Here is a 26,845-nt window from a genome sequence, read left to right on the forward strand (position 1 = left end):
GCCACTGGTGCCATGGACCTCTTTAGTTTCATTTAAGCCAGAACACTGGAGAAAAACATGCAGCGCTGTCATGATAGTGCACTCATACATGATGGGAGGAGGGGAGATTTGCTTAATAAGATTCTGTTCTTTCTTCCCGGCTCGCCTCCTTAATTCACCCAAAACTCCCCGCTACACTTTTCTCAAAACCCATCAGCTTTCGTTTTATTGGATGGCATACAGAAGAATGACCCAAGAACCAAAAAGTAAACATTCAAAAGTGTGAGGATGTGGCCAAGTGGGAGAAAAAAAAAACATGCCCGCAGGGTTAAAGCACAAAAGAGGAGGGGTTTATCTGATCCTTCCACATCTGTGTCTCTGATCAGAGGCTCAGTTCTGCAAAGTCAGCCTCAAAGAGTCCACTAGAGCACTGATTCACTTGGATACAAGCGTCCAAATCCCAAACTTGATCAAGCAAAATGGAACTGAATTATTGTCCCTCATGCAGTTTTAATTTCTATCTAATTCCATTAGTTTCTTTTTATTATGTTGCACCTTCATTCTCTTACAAAAAAATAACACTCATAAAGACTGTAAAATCATATCAAATACTAAAATCATTTGGCGTTTCAACAGAATTTAAAGTGCATATTGAAGGTTTCCTACTGCACTGACAACATGGTAACACCAGACATGTCCACAAACAAATTATAGGTACAGTGTTTCTCATTTACGGTCCTCGGGACCCCCCTGCCCTGCATGTTTTATAGGCAACCCTACTTTAACACACGAATGAAATAAAGGCTCATTAACAGGCTGCAGAGAACTTGATGAGGCAGTTCAATAATCTGACTCAGGTGCTTTGGAGTAGGATCATGTCTAAAAACAGACAGGGCAGAGGGGGGTCTGAGGACCAGAATTGAGTAACACTGGTATAGTATAAGGTAGTGTTGTCAAATAAATCGGTACTCCGATTCTAATCGATACTAAAATGTAGTATCTAATTATATATAATAATTTACACTGGTATCGATACTTAAATGCCATACTTAGAGCGGCCACTTCCAACTATTTTGATGAGGCACTGATGAAAATAGTGCCTGGAATACTGAAAAGTAAGATCAGACTTTGGACTTTGAAGCAATGCTTCACCTGATTTGCGCGTCGACACAAATCCAGACAGAACCGCATCATCTATGGAAGCAGACCAGAGTCAGTTTGAAAGGGGACTATACCGCCCTTAGTATCGTTTAAAATTTTAGTATTGTGACAATCGCAGTATAGGGTGATGTAGCACATAGGTGAAAACAACAGGATATGCTGCATCTGTGACGTGTCAAGTTTACTTATATACTGGCTGATAATGAAAGTCTGACGTTAACCAACATGATCAATGTCAGATACTGCAACAAGTACATACCAGATGGATACCAATCCTTTATCATTGCTATCATTGCAGGTTTTTTATGCTTCCCTGCTTCAGCACAGCCAACTTGAGTTAAAAAGTTGAACTTGACCTACAGAAGAGTGGCCCTTGGGGACGGAAGTTTGATGCCTTATAAGAATGAAACTCGTGGGTTATAATTAGGAGATGATCCAGACTTGGCAGAAACACAATATGTCAACATAAAATTCTGCCAAATGAGCTGAGGCTGAATAACTACTAAGCCTTCATTTTTATTTAAAGTCTTCATATTATGCCTTTGATGTCTTCATTTAAATGCACATTTTACTATGTTGACAGAACTTTAAGTATGTGCACATATGATGTCAAGAACATAACACTCAAAGAAGATTCAGGAAATTTCAATGCTTTACTTCACACTGTCCGACTCAACCCAAACTCTCTACATTCAGCTCTGTTTCAGCATTTGTAGAGCTTGTTGATCCGCTGAATGTCGATATCGGACAAGCCGTTCCTCTGGCCAATTGGAACGGAGGAGTCGGGGATGGGAGTTATGGTTTCCTGTCCAGTCTTCCCAAAGGCAGTTCTAAAAATGATGTTGCAACAAGATATAACTCACAGGTTGGTAAGAAATTGGTTTTGTGCTTTTTTTTTTTTTTTTTGTTTTATCTGGACAGGTATGGGTGGTCAAACTTACTTTCCATACTGCATTATAGAGGAATAATCGTATGAAGTCCCGAGATTATCTGTGTCCATCTTCTTGAAATTCTGCAGATAATCTGGAGCAGAAAGGCCAATAAATTACAAATTAAAGAGCAAATCTGCCTCATTCTGTCACTGAATGGTGCCACAATGGTCTTACATTCCTTGATGTTGTCCCAGTTGATCCTGACATACTGGTCACGGTCGCTACGAGTGTGTTCATGGTAGAAACCCAAAGCGTGCAGCAACTCGTGCTGGATGATGCCGTAATCTATGCAGCCAAACCGCTGCAGAGACAACACCTGCTTATCTCCAATATGACCCAACAAAGAAAAACAGCTAAAAGGAGTCAAAGAGAGAAAAGGGAAGCTGTAAAAGGCATTTTAATCATATATTTATGTTCTATGCATACATTAAATGAGTAAATCACAGATTATTTTCTTATGCAAGGGGCAACATTGAAGACAGCTAAAGATAAAGCTTTCTTTTTCTATATTTAATGACTGTACATAATTTAATGTGCTTAAAAGCAATAGTTTGAAAAGATCGCACCCCCACCCCCGTCCACTGCTGGCATGTTTTAAAGATTTACAGCTGGAAACATGTAAATTGTTGTTGTGTGCAATCTTCTACGGTCTTTTTGAATTTTATCACTTCATGTTATCATCATGTTGTATAACTGTAAAATACCGTGCATGTTTTGTTGCTTTTTATGTCCCAGTTTTCACTACATATTTATAAAAGAGTAACGTCTGGATCAGACTACGTACTTTTTTTTTTGTCACAATGGTCACTATATCAGATTAACAGTTAAGGCGTCATAAATTTGTTAAATATGAAGCAACACATCATAGGACACAAATAACATTTTTACATCCCAGAGTGTCTGTGTTACGGTCATGAAGCATACTGGATGACAGATCACCGGTTTTTCATTTTGTAACACTACACAGGGTAAAGAAGCTTCTTCTGCAATCCATAATCAGGCACAACAGTGAACCTTGGTCTGCGACGTGTCTGTCGGGTCAAAGTCAGCTCAAATTGTGTAGCCTGATCCAGACATAAGAAATATTGTCAAGTGACTACATGCGGTTGGTTTAACTGATTGATAAAGACTTTATCGTTGCATATTTTTTGTAGTTAATCTTTAATTGATTACATTTTTGTAAAAATTCTTAGATTTAAAAATTTGTTAAGATTTGAAATCTTTTTTGAGTGTCTTGGCCAAAATCGGCAGCAGGTTACGTCGAGCACAACAAGCCACATATTCGAAACACAAAACAATAAATATACGTGTACAGGAAACCTCCTGCGCTCAGACACTGAAAGTTTCAAAACTGAAAACCCCCAGAAAAATATCCACATGTAATTTTGCTAAACACGCTTTCATTTGCTTAGTGAAACAGTCACCGTGGCAGACAGGTGGTTCTGCATAAGAGAATCCCTGGAGACATTTTTCCTCAGCACAAACATTGGGGATCCCAATCTTGACATGATTTAGGTACATTTTTATCCAGTGACCCTCTAGTTCTGCATAATCAGACCTACATATACTTTCTCCTTTCAAATACAGATACACAGATATTAACTTACCCATATTTTGGTTCAATGCTTAGATAAACTCTCTCATTTCTGCGAGGAATAAAGCGAATACAAGTTCTCGGTTCAAATCCCTTCATGGCACGTAGAATCGTACTCTTCTCCAAGTTGTCTGTGGTTATGGACCAAAGCGAGTCAGTATGTTAAAAAAACGCCCGTTATACATGTATTAATTCAGTTTGAGATGTAGCCCAGTTAAACGTGAAACCTACCATATTGATCACTTAGAATAAAAGGGATTTCCACTTTCCCATTCCAAGACTTTGGCCACAGACAGCTGTACTCTTTGTTCATGCACTTCATTGCCGTCCTGGTTCTTGGAATGAGCAGGTCTCCCTCCAGCAGCATCTCATTAGATCCTGTACAAATAAATACAATAAAGAATAAATTAATGTTATATAAAAAAGACACAACAATTGACCGAGGGGGTTATAGAAAAATAATCACCATTTTCCTGCCCTTTTTTGGAATTGATTATGAATAAATAGTGTGCAGACATGTTTCTCTGTAACTTTAAGCAGCACTGAAGACTCACCATTGTTCATCCTGAGGATGGTTGTGCTCATGTCCTCAGATTCAGCTGCTGACTTTTCTGATTAACATAAAAAAACGGAAGTCATAAAAATTTGCTGTTTACAATGCCAAACAGTTTGATATGGACCGATGAATTTTACGTGTAGTCACCTACCAACACCACCACCATGATCCTGAAAAAGAAAAAAAAAAAAAAAAAAAGAAGTTAGTAATTTCATTTGTTTAACAGTACTTTACCTCACATACGATGGTGTTCATTCAGAAGTAAATCGATAATACGGGAGGCATGTTGCTCATTACATGCACTGGTTGCATCCTGATTCTTTACATTCAGAGAGTCAGTTGGTCTTACATCTCCAGGCTGAGCACTACAGAAGCCCAGAAGCAGCAACAGCAGAAGTGAAACTCTTCCAGTAATGTCCATTTTCATTTCCAGCTGCTAAGTCTTCTGACACTTTGCTCTTCTCACCTGAACTGATGCTGAAGCTCGGTCAGCAAAGAGTTTTAATGCCAGCTGTCAAGGTGTGTCTTTGTGGATTTATGGAGGGGGTTCACCAGGTTGTGTCTTAGACACACAGCTGATGGGAGTGCCCTTACCACCCCTTCCTCACTGTTTCCACACAGAGATAATCTGGTTCTGGGAGGATTACAGTGACCACAGGCTGCTGTCGGCTCGCTTAGCATCCGATTTCTGGTGGCATTTATAACCAGCAGGGAGCTGACTCATAAGATCTGGCCTTGGCCTGATGTTTTATCCTAAAGATAACAAATGCAACACTTGAAACACACAAGTGTTTACAGGTGGTGACTTCAGGTAAGCAGTTCCTTACCAAGCCTAACTAAGTAAATCAGAACAATCTTTCCTTAATATGCAATAAATTAACAATAGTTTGGATGGTCTGCAAGTCATCATCAGTCTTTTTATTTTTTAGAAGCAAAACTATCTGCTTCATGCGAAGTTTTGCAAAGATTTGCAACTAAAATCAACTTGATTTGTCAATTTCTTTCGAACAACTGTATTGCTGACTTCCTTTTTCATTATCTCTTTTTTCCAAACGTTTTTCTGCATACCGTACAGTGGTTTGAATGTTTCTTGGAGTAATTTAAAGAATGATAGATTATGAATTTAGAAATGAAAGTCCTGTGATGGCCTGTCCATGATGTACTCTGCCTGCCGCCCAAACGCTGCCAGGCTACAGCTTCCCCGTGACCCTTAATTGGATTAAGCGGTAAAAAAAAATGAATAAATGATGGAATGAAATGAAAGTTAAGGCTATGAATTGTCTCTCTGAAGGAGCTGCTGCCCAATGAACTCTGCTTTGTGTTTACATAGAAAACGTACCAAGAAATAATCGGCAACAAGTTACAGTATCAAATCTGATTGGTCCCCTAAAAAATAATCAAACATACTCTAACAGTTATTTAGCGCAAGCTAACTCTAATCTGGGTAAACCTCAGAAGCCCAAGTGCAAGTTAATGCACCATATATGTTGTTCTACATCAGCACTGACATCTTGTTGCTCATTATGCAGCATTTATACGTCATCTTACCAACAGTCAATGTGAGTGATAATATTTATCTATCCAAAACTGGAGGAACGTGGAAGTATCTGAAGTATCAGATGCAATAACTGCTTACATTTAAGCAGCAAATAATGCATAAGAAACTTTTATAAAAAGAGCTGACGTCTCATTTCCACAGTCTGGTCGTTCCCCGGTCTGAGCTCCTGCCTTTGCCCGTCAACAAATTTCCAGATTTTCCCATGTTGTCAGAACAATTAACATAATACGGCAAAGTTAAAGTTATTATGCATTGATTGTAAAACATTATATTGTTAATTGTGAAAAAACTGTTGAACTTATTAGAAAATAAATCTTTTGTATCTGATGAATTGCAACAAATTTTTATCTCAGTAAATCTTAACTAATTGATTGACATATTAATTGTGTAGATGTATGTTTACTGTTGCATGTAACCAGAGCGATCATGTACGTAAAGTTACACAGTATTTGCTTGTAAGCTGTTGTAAAGCAGAAAATCAAAAAAAACAAAAAAAAAAACAAAAAAAAAAAACACCCAACTAAAAAAAAAACAGTGAGAATCAAAAGTTTGGTTATGTTAATCTATTTGAGAAGAAAAAAGTTGGGACATGTTTGTTTCACATGAGCAGGTGTCTCTAAACATTTGAATAAAAATGAAACTTACAGACTCACAGACACTACTTTAAAGCTTAAAAACAGACAAAAAAAAAAAAAGAAAAAGAAATAAATAAAAACAGCTTATACAGTCTTACTAAAGTAATCTCTGTAAGTCATGTCTAATGACTCAGCTGAACGGTGTGCTGGTGCATCTCCCTCCACAGAAACAGCCCTTTGTTTGCATTCTTCTCCTCTCTGGTTTCTCAGAATTGATGGGAGTTGGGCTGAAACTCTTTGGCCAAATGGTGTGTAGACAGGGCTTTATCTGGGATATGTTTTGTGGTGGGGCTCTGTTGTTTTGGGGTTGGATTGGGCGCATCATGTGTTTGCCTGTGTGTGCATATCCTTCTGATCTATTCACCAATAATTCAACAATTCATGCCTGATCCAGCTGGCAGTGTGCAATGCTAAAAGGTTTTGTCTGAGTTATATGATTGACTACATAACACACTTTTACAAAATGTGTCCCTGGAGCTTACTGTGACTTCTCAGACTCCTACGGTGTCATTCAACACTTCCCGGCAATATTGACAACCTTTCTGAGAACTGAACACGTCACACGAATTTTCTTCTGCACAATCTGACATGAATATAAAAGACGTCTGTCTCTCCTCTCAGCTTTAACATGTAAGTTTGAATCTTACTATTCTCGAGGAAACACATGTAAATTTATGTTTTGAAAGAAAATAAGCTTGATGAATAAAAAATAACTGAAGTATTTCCAGATGGAAAAACACGACAAAGACTATTGAGCTATTGATTCATTCTCCTTCCACACTGAGTCGAGCCACAGAGAAAACCTGAAGCAAACTTGTTTTACAAATTATCTTGGATTTAAGGTCAGCTAATATTCTTTTTTAACAGTAACATATATAAACTTGTCTCAAACCTACGTTTATGTTACAGTGTAGTTTTAAAAAGTCTAATCATTGTTTACATTGGATACAAACTATAATTCTGTCGTAAGTATTTTTGTCTTCCTGTCAGGATGCAGTTTATCTCCTATGTCTGACTTAATGAGAAGCTACTGAAGTTTAATCTGTTTGGAGAAAAGAAAAAGAAAAAAGCTGCTTTGCTGCGGTGAACGGATGTAAAAGCGCTTTAATGTTCTTCGGTCTGCAAACGGGTCAATCTGGAAGTAAAAGCCGTCTATTACAGCTCTATTCTGCAACGTTTAGTGGAAAGAATATGTAAAATAATGAGTGTTTTCCTCTTTGTTTCCAAATCAAATGCTTTTTATTTTATTCTTTTTATAACTGTCTGCTTTTTGTTTAACGTGGCTTGTTTTACTGGGGGAAGTAGGCAGATTTGAAAGCACTTACATTTAAATGTTTTGTTTGCCTTTAAGAAAATACTAAGTTTTAAGTTACTGTACTAAACTGCTAATGTAGCCTTTAAAATCCTTACTTTTCCTTTTATTTGTTTGTTTTATGCTGTGTATAAACTCTTTTTTTCTATCATAATAAAATCTTGGTTATTAACTAATAATAGAGATTATCTCCATCCCAAAGTTCAGTCCTCGGCCACCAGACAGAAATGAACAAAAAAACCCTCTGAGTCTAAAAATGGATTGTTTGCAGTGATGATTATTCAGACTTATCGGCTGCCTTGCTCATAAATCATGAGCTTCCACAGCATTGTTTACAGGAAAAGAGGGATGCTGTCTGTCTTCACGGCACCATAAACAGTTTTAGGATCTGATTTCCCGTGTCAAGGCCAGCAGCTTCACAGAGCGATTCCATCATGCCGACCTTTATATGATGCGCTCCTCCGCTGTACATCACAATAATGTGGCATTTATTGTCAGGGAACAAAAATTGCGGCGTGTGTGTGTGAGTGTGTTTTCTGTGTCGGAGGTGCTGCATGTGTGGACCTTCACTGCGAGTTCAGCCCTCTGCAAAACAATATTCATTTGTAAATTTTACAAGATTTAAATTAGGCGCAGGAAAGCCGTGACAGTCTATGTACCTTTTTATATGTGTGTAAGTGTCGCCTTAATGCTCGTGCCTTTCCAATCAGGCGATCTGCGTGGGTGCACAGGTAACACAATTTGTGTTTTAGAGTCACAGCAAAGCACAATAAAGCCCAGTGATGTATGACCCATCCATTCAGTTAGACTTTATACCTAAAACCTCTCCAATTGCAAGGAGAAGCGGGTCGGTTTTAATTTAATACAAGTCTATTGCTTGCCCTATTAAAAAAAGAAAAAAAAAAAAAAAAAAAAAAAAGAGAAGATTTTTCCCCTTAATACAATTTAACTGGAGGAGAAGCTTCAGAAAAATACCAGTAGTCTAAGGAAAAAACAGTTTATTGTCAGACTTCCCACGTGTTACATTTAACTTTCTCTGTCATCCTTTTCCGACCTTTATGATTTTTTTAAAAAACACACTTTTCTCTCTGGGCTGATCTAGTTCTGTCGTGTATAAAGTCAGCAGGGATCTGTGTACAACGATTTCTTTGATTTTTAACTTGCGCGTTAAACACAAAAAACACTGTAGCGTCTGTTTACAGATGGAATATTAATAAAATCATTTATGTGAGGGAACATTTCGCAACACATTACCATGTAAAAGTAAAGCAAATTGTCCAAAAAAAGTAGTAAATATAAAGAAAAATGAATATATGTTTATATGGGGAAGCTTTGTGTGTGTAACGCTTTGACTTATGTCAGTGAAATAAAGTTTGTTTTCCTTTTATCCAATCAAATCAAAACTTTATTTATAGTGCACTTTTCATACAAAAGTAGCTCAGATTGCTTTACATAATGAACACACATTATGAATGAACATATGAAAAAAGCATCACGGATTCAGATTAAAAACAGTAGATCCAGAAATGGGATAGATGGTGAACATGCCTCCCCCCCCCAGCCGAGGCTCAAACCAGCAACCTTCCTGCTGTGAGGCCACAGTTGAATATGCTTTTTAAAAAATTATTTGTTTGTAAGATGTAAATTCATTCATTCATTCACTATCCAACCCGCTTACTCCGTTCAGGGCTCGCGGGGAAGATGTAAATAAATAATATAAATTTTTTAAAAAAGTAAAATAAAAAACAAAAAACAGCAATACATACATTTGATCACCCCCCCCCCCCCCCACCTCTCTCCGCCCTTTCCAACAACGGCAGCAGTGACCTTGCTGCGAGGCCGCAGTGCTAACCACTACGCCACCGTGCTGTACAAATATTAACATTTCTCATCCTGTCAGCGGTGAAGAGAATGAACCTGTTTGTGTTTTAATGAAGAGTTTGGCAGCCGACACTGAGAAGCTGTTTGTTTGTTCTGTGTGTTTACTGTCAGCTTCGGTTTTGTTTGTAAACATCTTGAGCTTCTACACCTCTGCACGTTTTGCTTCCTGCCTTTCCTTTACGCCTGTTTTCTGTCTTCTACAGTTATTACTCCAAACCTGTTCTCCGTCTGTCAGATTTCCTCTTTATTTTTTCATGGTTGCATTTGTTCTTCCCTGGATGTTTCTTTAAGCTTTCAGTTAAGTGATTGCATATTTAACTTTGCAGGGATTTTCACATTGACACACGCCGGTCACCTCGGGGTCCTCTGTGCTGGAAATCTAATTTGCCAAAGTTAAAAGTCACGAGTGACAAAGCGCCGTTTCACTATGTTTCACAAATGATCATATAGATAAGAAAAAAAGCTTCTTCTAGTCATTTAATGCAGAACTTTTGGATTTTTCTGACAGACATCGTTGTGACTTATTTCAGTAAAGTAAACAGTTTGTTTTCATTGATTTGATCACATTTAAAAGTAATGTTAGATAACTTTATTTGAATCACTAAACTAATAAAATGTCCTTGCTAGTTAATTATATTGCTTCAAAATACAAGGTTTTTTTTTTTTTTTGCTTTCATTAAAAACAAACAAACAAACAAAACAAAATTAATTAAAAAAAGTGCCAGAAGGCTGAAAATGTTTCTTAAGCATTTCTGTCCTGGATGATGTTGAAAACTAAACATTTGCAAGCAAAAATACTTGATTTGTTTTCTATGTTTGTTTTTACTTGACAGAAAGCATTTCTAGGAGTTGGAGTTAGATTTGAAAGCAGGATTAAAAAAATCTTAAATAGTTTATATCTCGAACACAGTAGCAGATTATATATAATTAATTCTAAATAAAATCAGAAATAATCATATTTAATCGTTCGGTAGGTTTTCTACATTGGTTACTCATTTAGACAGCATTTCCCTTCTGTTTAGAGATTTATTTTTGTTGAAATTTTACATGTGTTTTACAAATCATACTGTGTTAGAGAAACGTGCAACTAGGGGTGTTTTTATCAGGAATGCAGACATATTCAGTATGAAAAACTGGATTGTCTTCCTACGTTATTAACCAACACCATGACACAACCTCAATTTCATTGGTTATTTAAATAAGATTAAAAATTAAATAAAAAAATAAACAATTAACTTATAATTTTTCTTACCTTTCTGTATCATAAAAAGATTTAGGTTTTTAGCTGTGATCTGTTTTTTTTTCATGTCCTCCATTTCAGTTGTCACTCTTGACAAGCAATCACCAACACTTTCTTAATTCATCATAATTTGGCCTTTTATATATTTAAATCTCTCTTAAAATGGGTTAATGGTTGATATAGTAATTTAAAGGCACTTTGAAACAATTTCCTGCTGTTTTCTTGCAGTTCATAGACAGAAAAATCAGTAGCCGCAGCCCCTACATAACAGGCTGAATGCTAAAGGTCTCATTTCCCAGTAACATCACTGGTGTTGGGAATTGGATTTAGGATGTGGCAAGACGAAGTAGAGCAGATGGGAAGTTCTGGCACATTGTTCCTGCACATCAAACACTGATGGCTTAGCCTCTTAGCCTCTTCCTGCACTATGGTACATCTCTGTCTTTTTTTTCCTCTGACACTGCGTGGGCAGCCAAGGACAACAGTCAATGAGCAATATCAATTTGTGTAATGGACTATTAAACAATGTGCTTAACATTTAGAGTTGCTACAGTGGTGTTCAGTAGAAGTGTGTGCCAGAAGGTTCATGGCCATGATAACCGCTCTATGCTCTGCTAGCAGCTTCTTACTTCCCCTCTCCTGCAGTAGTTGGTTGCCTGACTGGACGCTGATGCCTTTTATACTCGACCCCCCCCCCCCCCCCCCCCCAACCCAATAGGCAACATCTCACTACAGGTTGAAATATTATTTAATATAATTATTTCATATGATGCATTCATCCCTTGTCATCAAGTTCATTATGTTTTGCTACGTCCTCAAATTAATCAGATTTTTCTCCTGTTATTTTCTCACACATGACAAATTGTTTTTACAGCATTCACAACTCGGAGTAATTGATTTATTTTACTCCCTCTTTGATCTGTATACTGGAGCCAATCTGAGAGAGTAAACATTGTGTTCACACTAATTGACATTCAGACAAACAGGGACAAATGTGCTGAATATGAACACAATCTTAATTGGTTTGAATTACCACACTTGTAAAAGGCATGCAAATTGAATCAACTGCATTATTGTTGCAGTGCGATTGATGAAGCCGCAAGCAGGTTGCAAAGTCCGTCCGGGGGATGATGTTCAATGGATGGAAAGCCAGGTCTTTTTAGATGCACATTTGACAAATGACAAAAGATCTTTGGGCTTAAAGTAATAATAATAATTAAAAAAGAAATTTAAAAAAAGTAAATACTACCCATATGACAACTGTTTAAACAAAAAAACAAGAAAAAAAATGGATCTCAACACAATAAGCTGCTAATTTTTAATCATCTTGATGGGACTTTCTAGAAAAAAAATGCTTTTCAGTGTCTTCATTGGCACTGGACTTATGTGCCTTTCTCAGAGGCACATCAGATCTTATTATGAGAGAGGAGAAGAGTGTGAGTCATTTGTTGTGCCCACCCACAATTTCCCAGCTGAGGATGTTAGAGAAGAAGTTGCAAGCCCCCCCCTCTCCTTAAGGCCACAGTAACTGATATAAACCCTGTCTGTTAGCACTCCAATAGAGACTTAGACTTTATTGTCATTCAGCATTATTTCCTGTTAACAGTGAACGAAGTGACAAAATTAAGTTAATTAAGTAAGTAAAATAAAGAATATGACATATACACACACACCCACACACACAAACACACACAGACACATATAATACATACATGTGTATTTATATATATATATATATATATATATGTCCATACAAAAGTTTAAAAAAAAAATATTACTAAGACAAGTGATGACATAAATTACTCAAGTTTCTTCTATGGACTCAGTGGTTAATAACGTTCAAAATAACATTACATTATTAGAGTATTTCAGGTTTGCTCATAAAGAAAGAGCTGCTATTTAATAAAACACAAAAAAAATGCTTCTTCTCAAGGAGATGCACAATGTGTGTTGTGGTTCAATGTAACTAAATTGGATACACACAGTCAACAAAACTAAAGAAATAATTATGGATGATATTCACCATCATATCCTCCATTTTTCTATGGCAGAAGACATTTCTGGAGACAGGAAGAATGTTGGATAAAGGGAGGAGTGGACAACCAAGAGCATCAGAGGAAAACCGATATAAAACCGAAACATTTGCTTCTTCTTTTGTAATAATTTACCAGCAGTTATCTTTTTTCCTTTTTTGATGAAGTGGGTAAATTGTAAAGGGACTTTCTGAACACTACCAATCATCTGAAATGACTCCACCGGCCAATCCCTGCAAAAGGAAACAGAACAATGAAACAAAGCCAAACCAGGCCCAACCAGTATGAGAGGGCTGTTGCGTTACAAAGGAGTGTCATGGTAACAGTCAGAAATGACACAATATCGCACGACTGGTACCTCAGACAGTGCTCTTGCACAAGAAAATTACAGTCAATTCAACCTACTTGTTGGGGGGTGCACACAAAGTACAGTAATCAGGAGCTGATGGGGATTTGGTAATTTAGCACAATGGGAGGTCAGCTTGATGTCTTGGGGTGAGACGTTGTTGAAGAAGCCGGCTATTTTGATGCAGATGCTGAAAACCTGTTCTCTGAGGGCAGTGAGAAAAACAGCTATTATGGGGGTGTGTAGGGTCCCTGAGGAGGCTCTGAGCTCTGGTCAAGCCGTGTTTCTGTGCAACACCTCAGATGGAGGCGAAAGATGTCCCGATGATCTTTTCTGCCATTCTCACACTCTGCACGGAGACTCTCAGTCTGATACACTGAAGCTGCCCAGACGGAGACGCAGCTGGTCAGAACACCGTCTTTCTGTACATAACAGGATCATTTCAAACTTTTAAGACAACATAAAACAGTTTAATGTTTAAAAATGCGACTTTTTATCCCCCTGATGTACGTCATGCAGACAATAACTTTATCTGTTTTTATCAGTCAGTACAATCAGCACACACACACCCTTTAAAAACAGAGAAAACATGTGCAGAATAACAGCTGAATATCCCTTTAATTTTCAGAAATAACAGAAATTTCAAGAAGAAAACATCCCAGGTACACACCTATAAGCTTGCTGTGTGTCAGCATTATGTGGATAAACTGTGCTTAGCAGGTATCTGTACGTCACATCGGGCTAATGTACTTCAGTCACACCTTGCAGTATAAATGGTCACTCTTAGTAAACATTTACTTACTTATTTCACAGCAGAGGACTCTTATCTTCCAAACCAGCATGCTTTTATAAGCTGCTGTCTTGTTTGCTTTAGTAAAGCTAGTTGGAGCATTTAAGATTACGGTGTGAGTGCTGTAGGCGCAGTAGCATTAGCACCACATGGTTGTTGCACTTACATGTGCAGGTGACTTCTCATAATGCTTTCTATTAAAGGTGGAGAATGTAAGATTTTCAATCTTTTAAAAAAAATTAACTAAAAAATACCTACAATCATAATTAGAGTTTTTTTTTTAACATGTAGGTTCCAGTCTGTCCATATTTGATGTGTTATTAAATTACAAGTTTAATTAATGACAAAGACCATTCTTAAATGTTTGCCTACCAGTAAAAAAAAAAAAAAAAGTGCTTTTTTATTAGTTAATTTATTTTGAAAATATTGAAAATCTTACATACTCCACCTTTAAGAGTTAACATCTGTCAGTTTGTCTTCCAAATTGTTAATAAATTGACACCTTGTGCAAATACAGCTGATTTTCTATATTTTAGGCACAGTGGTGTCATTTTTCTTTAATTGGGATTTCAAAATAAAAATGCAATTTGTATCAATATTTGTTTGGAATACACAGAAGTCTGTTGGTCTGTAAATCTTTGGGCAATAATTCTTCACTTTCCCTTTTTATCTAGCAATCATTGTTCCTCTCCTCCATTTATGCTCTCTAGTCAGTGCATGTGAGGGTTCTTTTACTACCAGATGTGGAAAATCCCCAGATGACCCTTTAGGCGCTGTTATTTTCCATCATTCTGAGCTGCATTCAACACAGCATTGAATAAGCGCCCTTCAGTTAACAAGGCTCAGTCGAAATATTTTAAACTCATTAAAGCTGAAAAACTATCAGAAGCAAAAATTAATTTCCAGAAGACAGTAACAACGTAACAGCTGCGTTTTGTGATCTCTCACTGTGTGCCCCTTCGGTGGTTGGCTTTCTGATGAAGTGTGGCAGTGAAGCTGACTTGAGCTGAAGAGGCATTTCCCAGGTCTCTGCTGCTGATATTGGAAGACCTGTATCCCACATTTCCACATTTCACTGAGAGATCTCTAAAACCCATTCCATGCCTGGCTTAGAATAATGAGGCGTTAGAGCCTGCTGGCAGGGCTTAGCACAACTCCCCGATGGAAAAGTTATAGATGGTATACAGCCCCACACACACTCACAACACACACATGCACCCTCTCATACACAACAGACACAATCCCACACTTTTGCACTCAAAGACATGGACATATGCCCCCTGAAAGTGTTATGGATAGCTGCATATTGCAAAGCCAGCAAGCAGGCAGCACTGCCAGCCAGCTTGCGCTGTGGGCGTTGATAAAACAATCGGTTCACTCTGGAGTCATGGCAGCCAATCACCAGACAGTTTCTTGGCGGGCAGCGCCCAATCTTCAGAGGGTTGCCAGATATTCTGTCCTCAGTGAGCTGTTGCTGGCTCACTGTGCTAACCAACCATATAGAAAGCTGTTGCCTTTCGTTAGCCAATCGTGTGACTGTTGGCCCGAGTTAGGCCTATCAACAGATAACTGCTGCACAGTTACAGCCAATCTGGGCTTTATCCTTCCCTACAGATGTCCGATTAGTGTTGTTTAGGGAAATCAAACTGCCACAACAGGGCCACTCTGCCAACATGGCACTGTGAATGGAGATGATAGTAGAACGGAGCAGGAAAAAACCAACAAAGGCTTACTTAACTGTAGCATTGTATTTCTTGGACTGTTTTTCATAGTTTGTAGGCAAAATGTGGCTCCATACCTCAGTTATAGAGATGTTTTACTGTTGAGGTCTGCTGTTGACGAGACTTTAGATTTACCAGCAGGCAATTGTTAAGGCCGATAATTTTAGTCCTCATAAAGCTGTTCTGGCTTATACAAACCAAGGACATCTGTGTTTGCTCAATGAAGGAGCTGCGGTTGTGTCCACTTTCATGACTCCATAACACGTACCTGCATCTTAAGTTGAAACAGGCATTGTATGGAAAGGTTAAAGGACTCCTACAAATAGTGTATCTGGATCTCTGAGTGATCCTGCATTAAGCTCAGTTAAGTTTTACTCAGAGTCGTGGAATAGTTGGTAATTCAGGCTATACACGTAGATTCATGATAGTGTGAATTTTATTTTGTTTCATTCCTTTTTTTTTCTCTTTCTTTGGATTTTACTATAGACCCATGCATATCTTTCAGATCAAATCAAATCAAAATGTATTTGTACCTCACCTTTCATACATGAAGCAGCACAAAGTGCATTACATATATTAAAACAAAAACACACATAATAATAATAATAATAATAATAATAATAATAATAATAATAATAATAATAATAATAATAATAATAATAATAAAGTGAAATATCTACTACTGCTTTCAGGCCTGCATCCTAAAATTGCTCTATTTGCTTGCAGTAGCTGCAAAACTTGACAATAGCAGGCAGCCTGCAGCACTTTTCCCCTTTGGCTTTTTTTTCTCTTAAAGATATGGCTATTTCATCATCAGAAATGTTCCTGATACATTTACTTTTCACTAAATGCTCAGTTCATGTTTGAACATGTGCAGCTATGAAATAAATAACAGCAAAAAATGCTTCAAGTGGGGAAATATTTCACTAAAGTCAGCAATGGTGAATTGGAGATGGTCTGTGAGACTCTAGCGTGCGCTAAGTAGTACTAAATAAAACATGACATTATGTAACATTTCCTTGCTGTGTGTGGGCAGCAAGCATAGCACCCCTTTTTTTTCCTCCTAGCGGGTTTTCCTTGCATGATTAAAGTATCGGCTGTTGGCTGTTTCAGCACCATGGACAGTGCATGCAGTATCGCAGCACAATTTCAAGCTCAGTACTAGATAGCAGTAAGGACTAAAAGCCACGCATTTTCACTGGGGTTAGAGTCAAACATCTAACTAATCACTACAGTGTAGAATAAATGCACTGTGACAGCATGTTGATGTGTCCTCACATTAGCGCACATGTCATAAAGCTTGCATGAACATAATGGATGTAGCTATATGCAGTCAAGCTGAGGAAACCCTGCTGCCAGGTGCCAGAATATGGGTGCAAGCTGAATCTCTCTTCTAAATTTCCATACATCTACCTCTTATAGGCATTTCTGCTTTTCATTTTCTGCTGTCTCTGTGTTGCTCTGGCACAAATGGCCCAATTCTTGATATAAAAGGTGTGTGTGTGTGTTTGGGACTTTATGGTTCCCCGTGTCTGTGTTTGGATTCTTGTGTTTATAAGAGTTTAGCTCCAAACAGAACTTGAGGGTCACAGCTGTGGACAGTTTGTTTTGTACTCTTGTTTTCATCCGTGTCTGTTGAATCCATGGACAAACACACCCTTCTGCTGCATCGGTAAACTTTTTCGACTCAACTTCTCTTGAACCATCAAAACAACAAAACCTCTCTTTATTTATTTATTTATTTTTTCATTGTCTGGACAAACGTGCAGTGTCTTTTTTGCTCTGCACCTCCCAGAACATCTGTATTTTTCAGTCACAATATGCACCGTGTGATAGATGATCTATGCTGATGGGGCAAAGGCAGATCCATACACAGTCTCATTTACAATAACAGTGTAGGCTGAGGAGAGCATGCGAGTGCATTACAGTGTGTAATCAATACTCTCTGACAACTCCTGATGTAATAATATGCATGTGCTGCTGGCGAACCATTTCAAGGCCTTACACACATGGATGACCCCATGGATGAGTTGCTTCTCAATTATACAGTCGGAAGGGCTGGCTGCAGTGTGAGCTCACACTTTCCAAAGGCACAGGGTGAAGCAGAGAAAATAATCGAATTCGGTGTGTGACACCTTTGACTATGGACCATGTTTACCCATCCTTAAAGGTAAAAATCCACTGAATTCCCACTGATATGACAAATGGAAATGCTGTGCTTCGCCGCGGAGGACATGTACATGACAACAGATTTGATATCTCCAGCTGTTTGATTCGCTGTCACACTTTCAGATTTTGGGAAAGATTTGGTTTTATAACAACTGCTATGCAGTACCAGTAGAATTAGTTGGTTAATCTCAGTTCATGCTATGTTTTCACGATATCAAAAGATGTTACTTGACTCTTTAAATATTTACTACTGTTTGGTAGTGCAAATTACTTTTCAGTGACTTCAGTGAATTTTATGAAAAGTTTGTGAAAGTAAACCTGCCTGAGCCATCTCTACCACTTGGGTTGGGTGTGTATTATCACGAGTTCATGTTTATCATCCCACTACTGATCCGAGGTTTGACTATGTTATATCCTGTTGTTGTTTTCACGTTTTCTTAGTTTGATCATAAACGTTTCATCATCATTAAATCCTTTAATTATTATGCAATTATAAAGCTATTCAAAAGATGTCTTTATAGACTCAGCTTCAGGTTTTAAGTTCATGTCTTGGTTTTTAAATTTTCACTGTTTCCAATAACCAGTAGTTGTGTTGAGTGAAGTATCTCTACCAGAGCTGCTGTAATGCTTTAGCATCGTACCCACGGAGGTGTTTGTTGTGAAGGGGGATCAGTCAGGATACTGTTGAAATAAACTAGTTTAAAAATGAAGCCAGTCTGGATGATGTTCTGGAGTTTTTCCACCACACTCATAAATAAATTTTATGTCAACATTTGTGCGAAAACAGAAGCCCACAGCTGAACAACCTGAAGCTTGAAGGCAGCGTCTCAAACATGGGATCAGTTTCATTGATCTAATTACTGACAGTATTTTTCATTGTCTTCATGAAATAAACAGACTAAGAGTAAATGTTGCATTGCTACATTTGGTACTTGTTGTTGACTACATTGTAATCTGTTTTAATAATCACTTTCAGTATTCTTTATTTTGGGCATACACAGTACTTATTGAAACATTTGGACACACACATTAGGGTATGGTCAATGGCAAATGCACATTTGTTTCTGTGTGACTTTTTTTATTTTTTTTATTTTGGTGTTCCTGCAGAGATTTAATAATATAGTTTATAAGAAAAAAAAAAACAACTGTTCTCAAAAGTGTTACTGTCTTCTTTTGTTTTTCCCCATTTTCATCAACCTGTTTCTAATTCTCTCCCGATTCTCTCCTATTTGGCACCCCCGTCGCAAGAAGGTGATTATGGTGCCAGAGCAGTAGCAGGATATTGTTAGTAGTCCTCAGGGGTTAGTCTGAGGACATTAAACCCACAGCGGCAACAAGCCCCAGCTGTTGGAGTGGTTTTTTTTTTTATTTTCCCCATTCATTTGTTTGTCAAATTTGGAGTCTTTGGCCATTGCCAAGAAGGCCCTCTGCTGTGCCGCCACTCCAGGACTGTGGTGCCGAGTTTGCTTTTAGCCAAATCCAATTTCATTTCCATTGATGGTTGTGGATAAAGCCGTCTCCATCGCCCCCAGCTGAGGTCAAAGAAAGCCGGGCAGTTGACTGTCCGCTCATTCTCTGCGCAATAACATTATGCGCACTCAATCACAACCTAACACACATGCCTGCATGCATGTTCAGTAGGATTAAGAAGAGAAAACACAAAGCTGAGCATATAACATGCAAACTGGAATGTGCTCCGTCATTCTCTTGTTTTCTCCATTTCTGCAAAAGGACAATGATGTTGCTATTTTTTTTTTTTATGTGGAGGAACATCAGATGCTCTTTGCTCTAGCCTGCAGGTCTTCTACTTTGTTTTCTGTTTAAACTCTAGTTATCAGGACGTTCTGTGTGTGGAGAGTTCAGGCTCATGTGTCTGTGGATGGTTGGAACGACAAGGAACAAATACATTGACATCCACATCTAAGTTACATGCAGAATTAAACTTCATTACTATTGGGACATATTTAATATCTAGCAATGTTTGGCTTTTCCAAGACAAAATCCAAACCAAAAGTGGAAAAAGACAAACAAATTCTGAAACAAATAAACAAAAGAAAGCTGTCAAAGAGAATATCATAAATAAAGTGTTTTGAGCTTGTTTCCTGGCAAGACAGTCAAACTTATCACCATTTTTGGAACATTTCTAAGTGAAAACTTTATCTTATTCTGTCCCATTTGGCCTGAAATGATGGAAAGCTGTGTAATGTAGAAACAATCAATAATTTATGTGGTTCTGGCAACTTTAAAAAAAGGGACTACCAGACCATATTTTAACTTAACACTCTCCTTATTTTGTTAGTGTTCACCTATCATGATGCTTCCATCCAGCTTTCCTGTAATATTGAGTTCATTTTCCTTCCACATTACACTGAGGATTTTCATGCATTTAAGAAGAGATTGTGTAAAAAGAAAAACATCAGGTATAATCCAAATATATCAGGCAAAAAAGTGGAGGAGCAGACGTCTTCCAATCGTAAGGTTGGAAGATGAGTGACTTCATGCCTAAGTGTCCTTGGGCAAGAAACTGAAGCCTGACTTTGCCCTCCGTTGTGCCTATCAGGGTATGAGTGTGTGTGAATGGGTGACTGTGACATGTAGTGTAAAGCGCTTTGAGCAGCCAGTATGAATGGAAAAGCACTATTTAAATGCAAATCCTCAAATCTGAATCCATAATCATGGACTAAATACAAATTTGTGGAAAAAGGAGCTGCAGCAAACTGATTTTATAACTAAAATACAGTGTTGAAAGGTGTTTTTCACCCCAATGGGTTTTAAAGGGGTGCTATGATGGTATTTCAAGTTTTCTGAGCTTTCTACAGTGTTACAGTGTTGAATCCTCATCAGACATGTGAACGGCACTGTTTTTTATCACCTAAACACATGTTTGAATTTGAGTTTGAGTTCCAGCACGCGTCATTTTAGAGAGTTTTTTCTACTTGGAAATCCTTGTGACGTCCCGGGGGATAAGGTTCGGTGATTGGTTACCTTCTACTGGTTAACCAGGGCATGTACAAATACATCAGGCGGGTGGAAAACGTCGGATAAAGTTATTTCCAACGATGGCTGGTGAGTTTACCAAAGAGAGACATCCTGCTGCATTCCTTGCTGTGGGTTGCTGTTTTCCACTTCGTTTTCAGGGTCTGATTCAGGTTCCAACATGTAGGGCTGTATGCTATGTGTTGACATTGTATTTTTTTTTTTTTTTTTGGAGTTCATATTAGCCTAATCCTTCTGTTTATGAGATGTTACAATGACAGCGAAAGCAGTTGCGGTGCGCGCTCCCGATGTAGTGCAGTGGCGGGAGGCGGGGCTTAATGCGGAAGCGTCTCAATCCACTCGTTTTGCCCACAGGCTGATCTGACAGCCTACGGAGAGGGTTGGTTTGAAGTAAATAAAGCAATTTGTGACAATTACTCGATCAATCCCAGCCCTTCTGGGCTCAGAAATAAAAATAAATTAGCCTGAAATGCACACAATAGTTCCACTTTAAATAACAGACATAAGCTGCATATTTGAGGGAAATAATTGATATTCTTTAGCTGAATCTTGCAATCGGTCAGAGGAGACTGAGCCAGTAAAAGAGCTCCATCCAAGTCCTCATAATGAACTTGTATGTTGTTAGGTTTAGATGTTAAGGATATAAGCAGCTGTCTCTGGCCTTCTGTGGTTTCTGTCCATTACCTCTATCTCCTCGATCTTTTATCTCAGATGTGTCAGTGTTTTGACACCTCAGTCTGTGAAGACTAAGTCTTAAATCCAGCAGCACGTGTGTCTCTTCGCCCATTCTCACACATTTTCTTAGTACATTTTGCGTAGCCACTGTCGGTGGGGTATGAAGTGGCTTTTTACAAAAACTGAACAAGCAGGAAATTATAGAGTAATGACAGAGAATTTAGTTCACGCTTTGGGCCAAGTGATATGAAAGAGCAGGTCTTCGCTACTTAAGGATATGTGTGACTATTACAACATAAGTGTCCTCATTATGTATGCTCAACAAAGGGTTATTTGCTTTTGTGGCTTCAAGCCTAGTGTTGTCCGCATAAAAAATACATGCATGTTTATGTGATGTGCTGTTGCAGTAGCTGCGATAGCAGTTAAAGATCATTAATTATGGGTGTTTCCTCTAGGACTGATAGCATGCTGAAGAGACACTAGCTCATTGAAGTAAATAGCACTGGCACTTTGTTTAGCTCATGCCCGGGGGTCTTGTTTCTAAGCCTTGCATGAAGCCCCTTTACACTGAGCCTATTTCTCATGCCCCTACCCTCTCTACAGAATACACCACAAGTGTATTCATGTCCAAATGGGATGGGAAAACAATGAAGAGGAAGAGGATGAACAATCCAACAGGGTTTTATGATTACCATCTGTATTAGTGCTCATTGATCTGTTTAGCCTTTAAACAAGCAGGACAAGTATGACAGAGCATTAAGCTAAACATGCTGAGGGAGACAAACAGCATGTCTTGTATCAGGGTGGGACGGGTGGCTAAGGGTACAGTCTGGCTGAGACTCCCGGTGCAGCGTCAGGGAGGAGTGTCGCTGAGCTCATTAGCGTGGCAGGCTGGATGGAGGTAGAGCTGAGGCTGCTGCTGGGGCTGACTGCCAAGACAGGCCCACACAGGAAGCTGCTCATCCAACATGAAAAGCTGAGCCGCCGCCTGGACCTCTTTGCAGTATTTTCTCTTTTTTTTTTCTTGATTTTGATTTTTCACCATTTTGAACTCCTCCTCTTCATCATATCCGTTCCCGAACTCATCCCATCCCAAACCTCTTCCCTAATCATGGAAGTTGGAGAGAAGTAAATGCTGAACAGATGCTGGTACTGTCAGGGGTCAATTACATGCAACTGTGTTTTCACAGCTCAGTGGAAATGAACATTTTTAGTGGTTCACTTGGGATGACTCTTTCCTCTCCTCAGTTTAGCCGTGACCATTTGCATCCTGCTGTTTTGTCAGGGTGCAGACATATTGAAATGTCCTGATTGTTTCACAGCAGTGCTGTAACTAAAGCTGTGAACAAACAGCTGTGTGTAGTTTGATGTTGCAAATTAAATACAGCATGGGGTAAAATCCTGCTCAAGTCATCCTGCCCATATCAAGGTAAAGGGTGAAATATTTAGATAAAGATGCTTTATTAAAAAAATTTTGTCATCGTTACTTTGTCATTATCTTTTGTTAAAGGAAACAAACTTTATATGTGATTTTATATTAAAACCATGCTGGCAAATAACTGCACTGAGCTTTGATTCAAATTTTTCTGAGACTGACACAGTGCCTTATATACTCCCACCAGTTTTCTTTTTGAAGGTCAGCAAAGTGCTGTATTATTCTACAAGTCGAAATGCATTAGCAAAAGTCTACAAAATACTTTAGATGGGGTTTCAGGGTCAAACATAGATTCAAAATCACACAAAGAAATGTAGGAAACAGTTTAGTGCTGTCACATCTCATGATGTCAGTACATCTGAGGCTGCATCAAAAACGCTGCAGGTGCTCTCACTGTTTCTGGATGAAAAACAACAAAGACAGACATTTTTATGTAGATTTTCTTCTTGCATTTACATACAAAATATATAGAGTAACATTCTAAGTTGTGTTGGTGAGAGAAAACTGCAGTCTTTGTCTATAATTTATAATGATCCTGAAAAAGCCCTCATTGCTGCCCAATAACCTGGTAATGACCTCGTCATTACAAAGCTAGAAATACGATTCATAAGTGGAGGGTGTTGCAGATAGCCGTCCATTTTTCCAACAGTGAGCATTTTGGCAAATCCAAGCCAACATCAGACTTTGTTATTTGGAGAAATTAGATAGAGAAACTGCAAGGAATTCAAGAGCAACGCTTGTTCATGTCAGACTGTGCAGGTCTCTGTTAGCATGCTAAATGCTGAAGCTCTGGAAAATAAGATTAATGAAAAAATTTGAACAATTGTGGTTTAACCGAATGGGCTAACAGAACAAAACTTCTTCTGCCCAGTAATAATCAGCATCTAAAGAAAACCACACATCTACTGTAACACCGTTCATTCATGCGTCAGACCAACACTAAGATGCCTAGTTATAATTCAATTCAATTCAATTCGACTTTATTTATATAGCATCATATCACGGCAATGCCATATCAAGACGCTTAACAGACAGTGAGGAAAACATAATGAAAGCCAATTCATAATAGCCTATATAAGGAAATCAACAGATTGAGTTGAGTCCAACTCAATCTTCCATCCTGAGCAAGCACACTGGCAACAGTGGGGAGGAAAAAACTCCCTTTTAACAGGAAGGAAACCTCCGGCATAACCCAGCTCAAGGACAGGCAGCCATCTGCCTCTGCTGTGTGGGGGGAAGAGGACAGAAAGACAACAGACAACAGGAACTGCTACTCCTGGCCAGGGAGACCTGCTGAAACAGGAGACATACATGTTAATGATGCAACACTGTTATTGGGGGTGGGATAAAAGAGAGAGATAAGGAGAAAAAGAAAGAAGCTCAGTGTATCAGGAAATGTCCCTCAGCAGTCTAAACCTGTAGCAGCATAACTAAGGGATGCTAACCATCCCTAGCTATAGGACTTATCAAAAAGATAAGTCTTCAGCCTAGTCTTAAAGGTGGGGAGGGTGTCTGCTTCCCTAACACTAACTGGGAGCTTATTCCATAAGAGAGGGGCCTGATAACCAAAGGCTCTGCCTCCTGCTCGGCTCTTTGAGACTCTCGGAACCACAAGTAAGCCTGCAGTCTGTGAATGAAGTACTCTGGTTGGTATATAAGGAACTATGAGGTCTTTGATAAATAGTGGTGCCTGGCTGTGGGGGGCTTTATATGTAAGGAGAAGGATTTTAAATTCTATTCTAGATTCAACAGGCAGCCAATGAAGAGAGGCTAAAACTGGAGAAATATGATCTCTCATGCTGGTTCTGGTCAGGACTCTGGCTGCAGAATTCTGGATCAGCTGAAGGCTTTTCAGGGCATATTTAGGACAGCCCAGTAATAGAGAGTTACAGTAATCTAGTCTCGAAGTAACAAAAGCGTGAACCAGTTTTTCTGCATCACTCTGAGACAGAATGTTCCTAATTTTGGCTATATTACATAAATGAAAGAAGGCTGTTTTAGTAACCTGCTTAATATGTGGGCCAAAGGACAGGTCAGGGTCAAATATTACTCCAAGGTTTCTCACTGTAGCACTGGAAGCTAAAGTAATGCCATCCAGGTTCATTACAAAACCGGAAAATTTAGCTCTGAGTTTTTCAGATCCAGCGAGAATTACTTCAGTCTTATCTGAGTTTAAGAGGAGAAAATCTTTAGACATCCAAGTCTTTATGTCTATGAGACAAATTTGTAGCCTATCGGGTTGATTTGTTTCATCTGGTTTAAAGGATAAGTATATTTGAGTATCATCTGCATGACAATGAAAGTTTATTCCATGCTGTCTAATAATTTTGCCTAAAGGGAGCATATATAGCGCAAAGAGTACTGGTCCAAGTACAGAACCTTGAGGAACTCCATGACTTACTGTAGTTTGTGAGGAGGACTTGTCATTTACATGAACAAACTGAAGTCTACCAGATAAATACGATTTAAACCAGCTTAACGCTGTACCTGTAATTCCAATCACCTGTTGTAGTCTTTGTAACAGAATGTTATGATCAACTGTATCAAATGCAGCACTAAGATCAAGCAAGATAAGTACGGACACAAGTCCTTTGTCTGAGGCCATAAAGAAGGTCATTAGTAACTTTCACCAATGCTGTCTCAGTACTATGATGAGCTCTAAATCCTGACTGAAACTCCTCGCATAAATTATTTCTGCTCAGGTGGGCATGTAGCTGAACTGAAACTATTTTCTCCAGAATTTTGGACATAAACGGGAGGTTAGATATAGGTCTATAATTTGCTATCACCTCTGGATCCAGAGATTGCTTTTTAAGTAAAGGCTTGATTGCAGCAGTTTTAAATGATTGTGGTACATATCCTGTCACTAAAGACATATTGATAAGATTTAGTAGTGATGTATTAATTAAAGGGAAAATGTCCTTAAAAAGGCTTGTTGGGAGAGGGTCTAAGATACAGGTGGATGGTTTAGATGAAGCTATTATTTTAGTTAATTCAGAAGGTTGGACAGGACAGAAACTATTTAGACACAAGTCAGATCCTGGTACTAAGGATGCTTCGGAGACCACAACAGGCTCAACATTATAGGTAGAAGGAAGAGTATTGTGAATTTGATCTCTAATAGTATAAATTTTATTCCTGAAATACATGAAATCATCACAGCTAAGTGAGAAAGGAACACATGGCTCCACAGCGCTCTGGCTCCTGGTAAGCCTAGCTACAGTGCTGAAAAGAAACCGAGGGTTGTTTTTGTTTTCCTTTATCAATGATGAATAATAAGCTGTTCTTGCCGTACTTAAGGCTTTTTGTATACAATTAAACTTTCTTTCCAGGTTAAGCGAGACTCCTCTAATCTTGATGATCGCCATTTGTTTTCCAAATCCCTTGACACCTGTTTTAGAGCTCGAAGCTGGGAATTAAACCAAGGAGCCTTCATAATCTTACCTAATTTCTTCTTCTTTAGGGGGGCAACATTATCCAAGGTTGTACGCATTGAAGCCATTATAGTCTCAGCATGTTGATCAATCTGAGCAGGAGTGAAGCTTAAAGGGGGACTCTCAGTCATGCTAACACATGGTAGATGTGAAAAAATTGATTCAATTGATTGTTTAAATTTTGTAATATTATTGTCTGATAAACATCTACTATAGTAGAATTTATTTTTGGTCAGTGAGTAATCAAATAAAGCGAATTCAAAGGTTAATAAGAAGTGATCGGACAAGACAGGTTTTAAGGTAATACTTTGAGCTTATTAGTCTCAATACCATATGTTAGAACAAGATCAAGAGTATGACCATGACAGTGAGTGGCACTATTAACATTTTGTGAAAA

General features: G+C 38.4%; 2 protein-coding genes across 2 annotated transcripts in view; one reads left to right on the forward strand and one right to left on the reverse strand.

Moving 5' to 3' along the window:
- The window catches only part of LOC306767777 (MAM domain-containing glycosylphosphatidylinositol anchor protein 2), a gene marked incomplete at both ends in the record, with an annotated part of 212,244 nt that overhangs the window by 43,050 nt on the left and 142,349 nt on the right, over positions 1–26,845 (forward strand). The gene's annotated exons all lie outside the window — the stretch shown is intronic.
- Positions 1,844–15,114, reverse strand: LOC306767595 (low choriolytic enzyme-like; the record flags this gene model as incomplete). The annotated part of the gene is made up of 8 exons (XM_079255670.1): positions 1,844–1,970; positions 2,082–2,163; positions 2,247–2,425; positions 3,680–3,797; positions 3,898–4,044; positions 4,221–4,277; positions 13,287–13,432; positions 14,966–15,114. 8 exons carry the CDS (start codon positions 15,112–15,114, stop codon positions 1,844–1,846), a joined length of 1,005 nt encoding a protein of 334 aa, XP_079111796.1.

The sequence above is a fragment of the Telmatherina bonti genome (genome assembly GCF_933228915.1).
Source record: "Telmatherina bonti genome assembly, chromosome: 16".
Lineage (NCBI taxonomy): Eukaryota > Metazoa > Chordata > Actinopteri > Atheriniformes > Telmatherinidae > Telmatherina > Telmatherina bonti.